This window comes from Erpetoichthys calabaricus, chromosome 12 (genome assembly GCF_900747795.2).
Source record: "Erpetoichthys calabaricus chromosome 12, fErpCal1.3, whole genome shotgun sequence".
NCBI classification, from domain to species: Eukaryota; Metazoa; Chordata; class Cladistia; order Polypteriformes; family Polypteridae; genus Erpetoichthys; species Erpetoichthys calabaricus.
This window is the reverse complement of record NC_041405.2, coordinates 40,826,112-40,841,368: the sequence shown is the minus strand read 5'-3', so window position 1 is coordinate 40,841,368 and position 15,257 is coordinate 40,826,112. Positions and strand designations below refer to the sequence as shown.

The 15,257-nt window shown below is 36.2% G+C and overlaps 1 protein-coding gene across 1 annotated transcript in view; it reads left to right on the top strand.

Annotated features, from left to right (window-relative positions):
- The window catches only part of col4a5 (collagen, type IV, alpha 5 (Alport syndrome)), a 456,319-nt gene that overhangs the window by 126,117 nt on the left and 314,945 nt on the right, over nt 1–15,257 (top strand). The window contains exon 12 of the mRNA XM_028815432.2: nt 1,475–1,516. Coding sequence (XP_028671265.2) covers nt 1,475–1,516 — 42 coding nt within the window. The remainder of the gene's footprint in view (nt 1–1,474; nt 1,517–15,257) is intronic.

Genomic DNA, 15,257 nt, shown 5'->3' with positions numbered 1-15,257 from the left:
TACTTCACGTTTAGTATTCAGAATCATTAATACATGCTGGGCAACTCTCTCTTTACTTGGTATTATTTTGCAGTTTGTGATTGTATTCTGATATTCCTGTACCCGAAGAATGCAGTTTATTTGCCTGCTATGTTGTAAACTATCATATGTGATGATATGGCCATTATGTCTTCATAAATCCATTGTTTGTTGCTGGTAGTGTCAAAATGTGGAACATTTCAAGGATTATTTTCTATCCTTTGTTACTTCTCTCAAACCCGTACCTGCAATGCTTATTCTTGTATCCATTTGGTACTGTTCCAAGATGGTAATTTAGGCTCTCTTCTGGAAAAACATTCTCTGTTTGGGATATCATTCCTAGAACTCAAAAAGTCAAAAAGGTAGCATATCAAAAGAAGAGTTGCAAAGTACAGAGTTTTGTCACTATAACAACAAAGCACTGCCACCATCTTTTATAATAGTTTATTTTTGTATTGTTTTTTAAATCATGTGTCTAGAAAACAGCCTAATAACAACTAGGAAACAAAGAAAGGGAAAATGGCAGTGCCTATGAAATTTCAAAATTATACCTCAGTGAAGCAAATATAAATACATTTTAATTAAATAAATAATATTTTAAGGAACAAATATTTAAAAAAAAAACCTTTAGAATCATGACGATCATTAACTCTGCTCACCTCAATGACTCCTTCATCTCAATATTTAAGATGACCCCAACTACATCTTTTGCATTTTGGTTTTCACAGCAGTACAATTTGTATTAATTTCCCAACTCTTTGTAAGACTGATCTGCCCATCTATTTTCTGAATACAAAAAATGTCTGTCTTTCTCCTTACCATGGTTTTTAGATTACCTTATTTTCTCCTTTCAATTAACTTTAGCTGTAGCCATGATCTCTGCAGTATCCCTACCTAATTTAGCTCACCAATAGTGGGCCCCAAAGCACCTTGCCTGTAGGAGACATAGTCCTGTTGTTATTAGATCTGTCTCTGATTGTCATCTCAAGATCTGGTGTGATTTTACAGCCTCATGCCCGTGCAGGTAACATTCACTGGTATCAGCAACAGGTCTGGTCTTCACTTAAAAGAAGACATAACCTACAAGAGAGCAGGTATGGATGACCATTGGCACTAGTTGAACCAGGCAGAGGTCTGGCTTAGTTGCCAACCACTCAATCATGCAGGGAGGAGTACTGGGTTAAATTTTACCAGTGCCAACTCAGATGGACGGACCTGATTGTGTGACATTTATTACTTAATAATCTAGATGAAAATTTTAGGTTGTTAGTGGGATTAATGAGTCACATTACATTTTAAAAATACTTTCATTAATATAGTGCATCAATTTTACCCATCATTGTGATAGACAGGTCTAGAACTTGAAGCATTTGACACATGGCAGATTTAAATTATAGGTAGTATATTTTTCAACAGTTATTCATTACTTTACCTCATTTATTGTTTTCTTTCCTAGGGCAATATGGGTCTAAATTTCCAAGGGCCAAAAGGTGAAAAGGTAGGAATTACTTTTATTTTCTTGGTTGTCATTTATAGTTTTAATTTTTGTATTTGATACAGATAACAGTGAAAGTTTACAATACCCAATACCTTTCGATACCACAGAAATTATTATTATAAAATACTGATTTATCCATCAAGTAGTTACTGAACTATAAGAAAACAAGTATTAGCATTCTGAAAAATAAAAATACAATGCAGAGGTTGATCTTTAATGCATGGCAAAGATGGGGATTCCCCCAGTGTAACAACAAATGGGTGTGAGTGTCATGGAGGACAGAAGGGCATGCTACTGGCATGATGGCATGACCTCCTATCAAGAAGGACAGTGCCAGGGGAAGCTGTTCCCAGTCCAGTATAAAAGGAGCCCACTGCCTTACCTTGGGGAGTCAGGGTTGGAAAGCTTCTAGACTGTAGAAGTTGGGTGCCTGTTCCGTCCCCTATGGCACTCACAGGGGTTTAAAATCTTGGGGAAATTTCAGCACAGGGTTTGTAAAACAAGAGTTTTCAAACTCAGTCCTAGGGACCACTGTGGCCGCAGGTTTTTGTTCAAGCCAGATTCATAATCAGTGACAACTGATGACACTGATCTTATTTAATTAGCTGGTACTTTTTTCCTCTTCTCTTATTCTACATTCAGAAAAGCACAGTAGCATGATTTTTACATTTATAAGACATTTAGAAATATTTAGATAGATTTAAATTCTTAACTTTCCTTTGTTGATTGCATTATATTTTGCCCTTTGCTGCTTTTAATGTCTGGTTTCTCAGTGAACTACTTTGTTGATAAGTTTATAACATTTGGTATTGTAAGATTTAATATTTGCATTTTTAGCTGGTTTAAAATATTGATGAAGAGTAATATTTAACAGATGAGTCAAATTAGTTTAAATGTCATATGTCAGAAACTCATGGTTCTTTAATTTTCCAAAAATGCCCTTCCTTTTTTTACATTTGTCCCAAAATAAAAACTTCTTGTGTAAAATCAAACTTGTCAGTTTAACGTGAATACTTTATTTCAGAACTCCTGTTAAACAATCTTTGCTTTGATGTTTTCAAGGTTTCTTATATAAGTGATAACATTTTGTTATTGTTTATGCATGTGTACATATCCAGTATTAGAAGCTTACTTTGGCTATCGTTACTTGTACTCAAAAAATGTATAGCTGTGAGAACACATTACATTTTTCAATGTACCATTCATATATGTGTGCTTTCACTTACGAGTTATACTAATGAACTGTAGTTTGCCTTCAAAAGCCAAATAAATGACATAAGTTCAATATTTGTAAATTCGTATTAAACAATGAACTATGCCGTGCTTTGTCTGGCTCTGTTAACATGGGATATAACAAATTAATAATGGTGAAATTTCGTGTCCTCCGCAGCACTGAAACACTAAATATATTTTATTTTGGTACTGTATTATAAAACGGAGCAACTCATGACATCACCAGTGTAGACATGTCAAACAGCCAATTCGTTTGAGTGTTACATCACAGTGTTTACCTGCTACAACTGTTAATTGTGCTACCAGTGCTCCCACATCCCATATTTTTATACGCTTAACTGTGGATATGTGTGAGGTCCCCTCCTCAATCTGGGACATGCCGGAAGCTGCATGAGTTGGAGTGGCAGTTTTGGATGCAGAAAGAGGCAGCACTGAGTTGTGATTGGAGTGGAAATGGAAGGAAGTAATGAGGAAGAAGGACATGAGCAGAAAATGGTTTGGGGTGAAAAGAGTTGTTTGAATGAAAGAGAATGACAGACTTTTTGGAACAAGTAAAATAAAAGAAGAATAGATAAGTGTAGTCATGCATTCATCTAGTGATGAGAATGGTAGGCAGGATTTAACCAAAAGAGGAAAGGAAGAGTTTAAGGTACTGCTAAAGTTTAAATGTGGTCCAGTCTCTGATATTAATCTGATTAAATTAAGTAAAGATTTAAAGTAACTGTTGGGGGATGTTGAGGGAGCTAGACCTTTAAGAGATTGGTCACTGTTAGTGTTTTGTAAAGATAATAATCAATATGAAAAAGCTGCTAGGTTAAACATAATAGGGGACAGGAAAGTTATAACAAAAAACATAATTAAAGCCAATGGCTGAGGGGAGTGATTATTGGAGCACTTTTAAATGTGTTTGTGGATCAAGTTAAAAACAATTTAATCATAGGAAAAGTACTGGAAGCTGTATAATTAAAAGTTTTTTTATGGACTTAAAACTGATAGTTTGTCATTGATTATCAAATTTGTTGGGAAGAATCTGCCAGATAGAGTTCATTTAGGTTACTCAAATTATGGTACGAGTATATGTACTACCTCCTCTGAGGTGATTTAAGTGTCAGAGGTATTGACATATAACAGCCACTTGTAAAATTAAAAAGTTATGCTGTAGGTGTGGTGTAGAACATGAATATGTAAAGTGTGGAAGGAGTGGGGCCAAAATGTATTAATTGTGGAGGAGAACATAGTTCTGCTTATTCAGGATGTCCTTTGCAGAAAAGAGCAGTAAATATGCAGCAGGTGCAAGGTGAAATGAGTGTATCATATACTGAAGTTCTTCAGCGAGTACAGAATAAATCTGAGAAAATTAGTAAAGCGCATAGTTTTATAACAAAAGAATCATTAACTGTGGACAAAGTGATAGAGGTAGATGAGGTAAATTGTACAGCACAAATCAAAAGCAGAAAAGAGAAAATTAAGACAATTGTAAAATCTGCAGAAAAATATTTAGAAATAAAGGACCTAGCTGTAGACATTATTATTGACACTTTATAAAGAGGAGGTAATGGTGCTTAAATGTAAAAGTATAATTGGTAATGGTAATTTTAATATTGCAATGGAATGAGAGAAGTATGTTAGCAAATGGACTTGAGTTTAGGAAATATATTGATGAGTAAAATATATATATAGGAATCTTGGCTGAAATCTCATTGACGTTTTCCTATTCAATGTTACGTTGATATAAGATATGATAGAAAAATAGGAAATGGAGGAGAAGCAGCTACTTTTATTAGAAATGGGATAGCACATAGAGTTTTGGAAGTTGGGGTGGATAATTAGTCAGTTATACTTGAAATTTGGGAAAGGAACAGTGCAATTCAGATAATAAATTATTATAAACCTTATTATTTTTATAATAAATTATTATAACCCTTTTGGAAAATTAACGTGAAATATTACAAGACGTGGATGGAAATAGGAAAAACTAAGATTATGTGGTGTGGGGACTTTAACACTATTTGGAGTTGTAGTAGCACAGATAAAAAATGAGGCAGTGATAGAAGAGTTCTTGGAAGAGAAAATGTTGTGTGTGTTTGAGTGATGGTAGAGGAACAAGAATGAATCTATATAATAATTCTTTTTCAACTGTAGACCTTACTCTGGTATTAGGAAATGTAGCAAGAACATGTTAATGTTAAGTGGATAATACCACCAAAATAGGGAGTGATCATTTCCCTATTTCATGTAAAATAGGTATAGAAGCACAACAAAGGAAAGATGATCATGCTTCTAGATGGAATTTTAAAAAATGCGAAATGGGAGTTATATAAAGATTTATGTAAAAGCAGATTTCCAAATCAATTGGATATGGAGGATAGATACCCAGTTGAGTTATGATATTGTGTGTGATGCAAATCAAAACCAATTCCCAGATCAAAAGGTGGTAGCAGGAGGAAAATAGTCCCTTGGTGGACTGATGAGTGTAAAAAGGCAGTAAAATAGAGAAATAAGGCATTAAGGAAAGTTGGGCAATGCTATTCATAATCTGCTTTTATATTATATAAAAGAGCACAAGCAGTTGTTAAGAAAGAAGTGAGACAGGCAAAAAGTATATGCTGGCAAAAAAATATATACAGAGAATATACTATGACAGCATTGGGTAAAACTAATTCAATACCGGTTCTGGTTGAAGGAAAAATGTAACAGTAACTGACACTGAAAAGCAGAATTATTAGCACAAACGTTTGTTAAAATACACATATGTACAGTTAAGTAAGGAACATATGTTTCACAGAGAAGCAGTTTTGGTACAATCCACAGTTTGATGAGGAAAAGAACTAATGGTCTAGTTTGGATGCTGAATTTACATTATTAAAGATTAAATTAGAGAATAAATTAGCAATTAACAGTGCGAGACAGTCATTGCTTGGGGAGGAGGACTTCTAATATGTTCTCATATGGCTATTCTGATATGTTTTCTCATTTATCAGAATCTATTCTTCTGTTGATTTTGGAATTCAATATTTCACTAGAAATTTTTTTTTTCCTAAATGATACATTATTCCTTCAATAGATTTGAGCCTGTATGGTGAATCACTTAAACAAGAGTCAGTGGTGAAATTCTTAGGAATGTTGATGGACAAAAAATTAACATGGAGGGTACATGTGAATAAAATAATCGAAAAATCTAAGAAAGCCATTAATGTTCTCAGGTGTTTAGCTGAGTGTGATTGGGGGGAAGATAGGAAGTCTCTTAAACAGCTGTATATTGCAACTATTGTATAACTGAATATGGATGCATTGCATATGGGTCAGCATCACAGAGAGTGATAAAATTCAAGCCCAGGCTTTGAAAATATGTAGTGGTTCTATGACATCTTCTCCAACATCAGTAGTGTTAGCAGAAATGGAGGAGATACCTTTGTATTTACACAGAATGCAATTGGAAGTGGTCTACTGGATCAATGTGAGGGAACATAATGGCAGACATCCAGTATCAGCAACACTAGAAAACTGTTCTGAACGCCACAGTAATAAATTACTCCGTTTTGAATGGTTGGAAAATGAAGGGGTAAAAAATTTTGAGGTATTTACATAAGGGCTTGGTCCCAGTATACCTATTTTGGCAGTTCCACCATGGTTTTTGTCTATAGTGGATCCGAGTATCCAGGTTAAAATGAAGGAAAAATCAGAATGTAATTCACTTCTGCAAATCATTGCTCTACATGTGCAGAGGCAATATTTTGGATCCTTACAGATTTATACAGGTGGTTCGAAAGATCCAGTGACAGGTTGCACAGGGACGTCAGCGTATGGTCACATGTTTCAAATTAACATTAAGAAAAGGCTGACTGATAACTTGTTAGTATTTACCTTAGAGATGGTGGCAATATTTATTGCATTGGGATGGGTAGAAGAAGTCCGCCCATAGCATGTACTGATTTGTTCTGATTCAGTATATGCTCTATCTAGTATTAAATCTATAAATTCCAAATGTAGGCCAAATATAAAAATAGAGATGGAGCAACAGTTATGGAAATTGAAGATCCTGGGCATAGCTGTTTATTTCCTATGACTTCCTGCTCACGTGCCTATTTTAGGAAATGAACTAGCTGATAACTTGGCTTATCAGTCACCCAGTATTAAGAATATAAATGTAACAGTGCCACTGCAGAAAGGGAAACAAAAGCCTTAATAAAAGCATTCATTAAATCAATTTGGCAACAGAGCTGGGATAAAGCATAAGAAAGGAAGGCATTTATATGAAATTCAGAAGGTGGTGGGAAAGAGCAAAGTAGGAGGTAGTAATAGGAAAGAGGAAGTCATAATCACATGATTACATGTTGGGCAAACAGGCTTAAATTACTCACTGTTTAGAATAAACAAACATGTTGCAAGAATATGCAGATAATGTCTTTATCCTGAAACAGTAGTGTGGAGTGTACCGAATATAAGGACCAAATAATACATCTTTTTAAAAAACTAAAATAGATGGCAAAGGAGGTTATTACCATAGAAAGTATATTAGGACAGTGTTGGAAATATAGTGTCTCTGTATGCTTTTAAAAAGTGTTGGACTTTTTGATATTAATTGAAGGGAGGTTTTTTTTTTCTTATTCAGTCCAGCCCCTACTTTATATGGTATTTCTTCATGAGTTTCTGCTCCATACTCCAGCTCAGTAGGTGGCGGTAATGTACCATTTACGTTGGTTTGCCTACCACCATAAAAACCCAGAAGAAGAATATCTGGGACATTGAACTGCATGTGAACTGGATGGATGCTTGAACTGATGGACATTTGTAGAATTCTTAATTACAATCAGAGAATGAATGCAAAGCCCTCATTTGTTTATCTGGACTATGTAGAACACTATTAAAGTGATTCATTTTGTTATCTTTTTTAATAGCAAGTATGATTCCTGCACTTGCAAGTTGAAATTGTCCTATGCAAACACAATGCATTTGCAGACATGATTTCTGCTGTTTTTCTTTTCAATACTGATGATTGGGTGCGATTTTTATATGTAATTTTAACTCCTAGTTTTCCAATACTGTAAAACAGCTTAGTTTCGAAGTATTGTTTATTTGTGACATTTCTAATTGTTCAGTTTAAATCATAAACAAAGGAATACACTAAAACATAGTTTTTGCAGTGACTGTACTTTTTTTTTCCTTTGCAAGAGCCAAGCCAGATTAAGTAATATTACAGTGTTACAGCTGGAAGGAAAAACTGTTTTAATTGTTTTTTCAATTTCTACCTCAGTGATTAATATTCTTTCAAATAAGTGTTAAGTGCATATAATAGATCCTTGTTAATTCAGTCCCTGATGGTTTGTACTTTTCAGTTATCACGAAAAAATATATGCAATTATGAAAATAACTGACTTATTAGTGTGTTTCTGCAAACTGTATGATGTATTTACCAGTATGAGCCTAACTAGCTACGTTTATATTAATAATATTATTATAAACAAGAGGACCAGGGATAAAGAGACTACAAGTACCCCATGTATTTAAGTATAACTGTGCTTTAAAACGTGATCAGTAATGAAGAGTTGGGTGAATCTTGCGTTCTTGTAAATGACATATTTACTAGGTCCTCTCTTCAGCTACAATAATAATAATAATAATAATTCATTACATTAAGCGAACCCAATAACACAAAGCATTTGCTCAGCAATTGTATTTAGTTGCCAGCTGCCACAAGAATTGTCCATCACTGCACCTTACCCCAGTTCTTTATCTGCTGTATTGTTTTGTTTTTACTTATTTCTTTACTTGTTGTTGTTGTTTGTTGTTGTTTTGGGTTAATAAAAGATAGCAAGAAAAAAGCAGAGTGCTAAGGTGTCAAAAACTGAACACCTTTTTTCACATTGATAGTACAGTACAAACACTGGCTCACGGATGTAAGAAGGTACTACAAAAATATGGCATTGCAATCCTGTTGCTGATGCTTTGTCAGCCTTTTGGTGATTTGGTGTAGCCCATTAGGTCTTTTATGGGATTCTGTGGTCTGATTTGCACATGCTGCAGTCCACAGGTAACTCTTATCTTTTTATAAAGTCTAACGTTGTTTAGTGAACACATACCACCAATAAAAAACAAAAATGATAAAAATACAAACATAAAATAAAAATGCAAAATAAAATGAAAAGGAAAATAAAAGATAAATATGCACACAAACACCAAAAAAAGTAACTTAACTAGATATAAAAAGTCAGTAGATCAGTAGCAAGCAACAGAAACTCTGAGGAAGGCATTTTATTGAACTTGACATGTCCCTGCAAATTTTTTTTTTCTCAAACTTTTCAACCTTTCACCTTGAACTTTGAAACAGTACTGCAAACTGCCATTCATAAAAGGTATTGCTAATGACAATGCTAGTAGTCAAAATCTATGGACTGTGAATTTTGTTTCAGTAGGTAAAAATAGTCATGAGGCAGGTGAACACCAGGACCCTTGAAAGGGTCTCAAATGAACTACTAAACAAGTGAATTTGGTACATATCAGGGCATGAATTTTCTGACCCTTAGTTAACTGTTAACTTAGTTAGCTGAAGGTGGAAGCTGCCGTCGCTGTACTTTGCATATACAATAAGAGCCAGATCGAATGTTATTTACTTATTTACCTTTATTTATTTACTTACTTCCTACAGCGTAAAGTTACAAGTAGACTGCAGAGCTTCCCATGTACATATACAAATTACAGCAACGTGCATTCTTGGGATCGTGAAAGTGACTGAGAGAATAAAACTGAATTAAAAAAAAACAAAGATAACCTTTGAACACACATGAAATGTATGTGTTCCAAATAATGATATAGTATTTATAAAAGGTGTCATTTTGCTTGACTTCTCACTCTATACAACTCTAAGCAGCTGACATGCAGGTAAACAGACTTGAGCTGAGAAAACTGTGCGGCGGTGGGGGGATGTGATAGCAGGCTGCTTGCTGCTTCTCAACACATTTACAGGACAAAAGACGCTGATGGAGAGGTGCGAAGTGGTTTAAGGTGGACGGATCTACGAGGTTTTTTTTAGGCTCTGGCAATTCTAGTGTTAAGAATGTACAAGATGGTTGCTCTGACCACTCCTGGGGCCTCATGCATAACGGCGTGCATAGAATTCACACTAAAACATGGCGTATGGGCAAAAGCAGAAATGTGCGTACACACAGAAAAATCCAGATACATATATCTGTGCGTACATCAACTTCTACGTTTTTCCGCTACATAAATCCCGGTCAGCACGAAAAGTAATGTGCCTGCTGCCACTCCCCAACTCCTCCCAGAATTACGCCTCTTTGAATATGCAAATCAATATAAATAGCCCTTAAGCTCAGCGTTCTGTGAAAAGACAATGGCAAAAGCATGAGGGAAATAGAAGAATTTCAGTGAACACCAAGTGGAGGCAAGGAAAAATGTACTATTTATTGGTTTAAGCAGTGATATAAACAGCAAAAGGAAGTTGATCGAGTAACCGAGTGGCGGAGAAACTCGAAAGTTCAAGTTCACAGTCGCAAAGTGTCCGAAATAAATAAGAAGTGGTCAGATATCAAAGTCACCATGAAAGGCAAGGCATAGCCGACCATCTGAGTGTCATATGGAAGCGTATTAGGGTACAGAGAAAAGAAAAACAAAATAGGGACACAGTTGAAAAAAATGTCCAAATGTCAACTTTAATTTTGAAATTTCCACTTTAATCATGTACTTTATTTTGTCATCAAAGTAAACGTCATAAACTTCATCCTAAAATCGTTTAATTTACTAGTTTCTCAGATCCCATCGTAACTAAAGTAGCACATTAAATGCTTCTTTCTATGTGTTCTTTTATGTGCTCTGTGTGTGAATCACAACATGCTTATTAAACAGGCTTTCTCTTCCGCTGACAGGACACAGAATACATTACATTCATGATATTACAGCTCTCTGAACAATTTAAATATTAAGATGTATACTTGATATCATTTTCATAATGATAGGAATTAAAGCATGTATTAAACATGGTGATACGGTGGCACAGTATTAGCAATGAGCTGGCGCCCTGTCTAGAGATTGTTACTGCCTCCCGCAAGATGCTTGCTGTGCCGTGCACGACCTTCGATGAAATAATTTACTGTAGCAATACTGTCTCTCTCAAATGTACTAACCTCCTATTCCTGTCCTTCCTTTTCTTTCTCCAAGTAACCAATTGCCACACAATCAGCTCTGTAATAGGTGCCAAGCCATCTGTAAGCTTAGAACGCTGATTCTTCAAAACTTTTATGAAACATTGAAATATCTTCGTAGTACATGTTTAATTATTCCATCCATCTATCCATCCAGCTTGCGCCAATCCCAAAAAGCATACAGCACGAGGCAGGAACAATCCCTGAATGGGGCACCAGCTTGTCATTAGCGCTGTGCCACCGTGTCCTCACATGTTTAATTATTAACAATATGCATTATTTTAAAGAAGTTTAAAACTTATCTATATAATGTAGTAAACATGCTTTACTGCATTTCCTCTTAAAATGATATCAAGAGGTCCAAAAAGATAGCACTTGGAAATCTAAATCGACTTAGAAGCCAGTCATCATCATCTGTAAATACTCGCTTTATAAAGTCACTCAGGTTGTTCAATATTATAACTGTAGTGCAAGTTTACAATGAGGTGATTGTACTGTATAAGTACAAACAGTTCTACCAGGAGCAATTGATGGACTGATAGAGTGTGTTTAGAGCACTTGGGATGAAACTGTTTCTGAACCACGAGGTCGCTACAGGAAAGACTCTGAAGCGTTTGCCGTATGGGCACAGTTGAAATAGACTGCGGGCATTGGCTAAGACAGCATGTTTAAGATGCTGTATACCAATAATCCAATCAGTTGCTGTACAGATGTGATTCCACACTCAGATAAAGTGGTTTAAATACTTAGTGGTACACCGGGAATAACTACACTAAAGCAGTGATGGTATTTAGAATAGTTTGGCCATTCGGTGCACCATTATATGGTTACGGGTTGATTACAATGAGATGCCTTAAACTAATAAACGATATGTGGTTAATTTTAGTTGATTTGATAAAGCAGCATCAGGCATTTGAATCTAAAAACTAAAGGGAAACCACACAGGAACAGTAGCACTGCTTTGACGCTGGGTGCCGCCAGTTTGCAAAACCGAGTGGAGAACTTGCGTACTCAAGATATTGAGCTAGCGTGAAAATGTGCGTGGCTTTACGCCAAGTTTAGTTTTTATACATGGCGATGTGAGCATGGAAACGGGCGTACACAACATTTTTGTGCATACGCACCGTTTATACATGAGGCCCCTGGTGTTTCTAATGTCTCTCTAAAGGGTTTGTTTTGTTTTCTCTGCCTAATGATGGCCTGTTCTTATTTACATGGACAGCTCTTTGGACCTCATATTGAGAGTTCACAAAGACAGTTTCCAAATGCAAAATACACACTTAGAATCAACTGCAGACCTTCTACCTTCTTAATACTTAATGAAATAATGAGGGACTTGCTCACACTTGGCTATGAAGCCGCTTGGCAGTCAATTGTCCAAATACCTTTGAGCCCCTGTGATATAGGTCTCCATGTATAAAAATGGTTAACCTAAATGGTTAAAATGATATTTTTGTTAAACCCTTTGAATTAATGCTAAGCCTACACTTCAATCATGTAATGATTTTTCATTTCAAATCCATTATGGTGGCATATAAATGATAAAAATTGTATCACTGTCCAGATACTTATGGACCTAACTGTGTTTGTCACACTGTACAAATTTTTTGTTTGCAACTAATGTATATTGTGTTCACCACCATTTTCCATGTACATTATACACATTTGAGCTGTCTAAGAGATTTTGCTCTGAAAAGCGCAGAAAGGAATGGTTTCACACATAAATCAACATAAAACGACTGTTGCTACCTGTTGTGCCTGCTGTCAGTGCCTTTTTGCAGTTTGTGGAAACAGCAGCTTTGTTTGGGTTTGGGGGGGATGGGTGTTGTGTCAACGGCCAGCAGGAATGCACGGTGGGCCGGCTGCCTGGCTGTCTTTGTGAGACAGGTGTGAGGGGTGGCAGTTGCAGTGAGACGCAATATGATTTGTACCTTCTGACATCGTAAGTGTTTGTCCTCCCATGCGAATGTTGCCATAGGTTCATCAGCTACACAAACGTGTTCAGCACCACGATCAGCTGGGGACACTGTTCCCTCTAAGCTGTGCGCGTGTGCGCGCGCACACGACTTTCCGAACCCGCGCACACAAATTAAAATAGCGCGCACAAAAATTTAATTTTTGCCTAAAATGATTTTTGGCATTAAAGTGAAATGTTGCAGAAGGCCAACTGTTCCGATTTCCCATTTATCCCATTTATCGAAGCGCTACGACCAATCAGAGTTGACTGACCTAGATTCCTGCGTAGCAGGCTACGGTCGGCGCTATGCGGTATCTTGCTGCCTGCGGCAGCCTATAACATCTTTGTACGAAACGCGCTAACTTTTGATTCTTTGACTTCCGTTGTATTGTTTATTTCGTGGAATCTTGGTGTTCAGCCTGGTACTTTGTAGCTAGATATAATTTTTTAAATGGCGAAACCGCAAGCGATGAAAGGTGCAAAACGCAAGAGAGCTGCAATAGCTTTTAAGTCTGAATGGCTTGAAGAAGTTGTTGAAACGGAGACACCGGAATCTCGAAATATAATGCGTGTTCAACTGCGTGAAATATTTACATATGACGAAGACGACGGAGTTGTTTGCTGTTATTGTCGAGATGCCAAAGCAACTGGTGATTTCTCTACGGGAAAAGTGTGGAATGATGTCTGGAAACTGGACTTTCTGAAACGCCATCTATCAAGCAAGTCACATACCGACAGTATTAGGAAACTCAGAAGTAAAAATCCAACTTTAAGAGGAGGACTGGTTCACATGTTGCTTGAAAGCCCAACCAAAAAAGAAAACAGGCAAATTAGTAATGAACGGAAGCGTTCCAGTCCTGATGAAATTAAGGTTCTTATCGACAGTGTTCTGCTGGCCATTAAGATGAATATGTCATTGCTCTCTGTTCAAGATATCAATGAGCACATGGCAAAGTATGTTAGTATACCACATAGCTGGAGGAGCAAAAACTATGCGTTTGAATTTCTTGGAATTATAAATGGTATCGTGCAAGAGGATCTTATGGCTGACATTAAATTAGCAATGTATCATACGTTAACTGTTGATGAAAGTACAGACATTTCTGTCAACAAGTACTTAATACTCTACTTTAAGTATCGGCCAGTTAATTCAAAGGAGTATAGAACATCATTTGGTGGGATGCTACAGTTGGAAGCATGCGATACTACATCAATAGTAACAGCAGTCAGGGAATTCTATAGGAAACATAAACTTGACCTGAATAAAATGGTTATGTTCACTTCCGATGGTGCCTCTGTTATGCTGGGCAAAATAAATGGTGTTGCAGCACAGCTGAGAAAAGATGTTCCTCATTTAGTGCAACAACATTGTGTTGCACATCGGGAAGATTTGGGACTTTCTGATTCATGGAAAGAAGTGAAATTAATGAAAGAAGTAGAAACTTTAATGAGAACTGTGTACACCGTGTTCTGTCGATCTTCTACTAAAAGATACAAATTTCAGGAAATAGCAGATGCTTCTGAATGTGAATCAATTGCTTTCAGACCTCTGAATGAAGTGCGCTGGTTATCCAGACACTTTGCACTTCAAGCAATTATTCGAAATTATGATCCCCTATTAAAATATTTTGAAGAATCCAAAGATAATGATCCTATATCAAAGTACTGCTATAAGAAGCTGAAGAGTGAACAATTTCATATAACATTGGAAATTTTGAATGATGTCTTATCAGAAATGGCTTCTTTAACTATGGCATTTCAAAAACGTGGTTTGACGCCATTGGAAGCTTATCATCTTGCACAGGGTAAACTGAACAAACTTCGAATGCAGTACCTTGGTGAGAAGGTTAAATGGAGTGATAAAGTTAACAGTCTTCTTGACAAGGTGTCTGGAAAAGAAGTTTCAGTGGATACTAATTCCATATTAACCTTCATCAACATCCTATGTTTGCATCTGGATGAAAGATTTCCTGAAAATGAAATTGAGGAATGGTCTGCTTTTGACTGTACAGCAATAGCACAATGCGACTTTGACTTTGGAATTAAACATATCCGATCTCTTTGTTTAAAGTACAAACAATTTCTTCAGGAGGAAAGTGTCATTATTCAACAATACAATGACTTTAAATTCCTTCTTGCAGAAAAAATCAAAAGCAATCTGATAAACAGCTTTCCAGAGATGACGAAATTTGCATTTCAGAATGATCAATTTTCAGAATTAGCAAAATTGATGGACATTGGTGCCACATTCTTAGCTTCGAGTGCAGATTGTGAGCGTGGTTTTAGTTTAATGAACAATCTGAAAACGAAGCAAAGGAACCGTTTACAGTTAGAACATTTGGAAATGCTGATGCGTATTAAGAGTAACCTTCAAGATGGAGGCACGATAGATCTT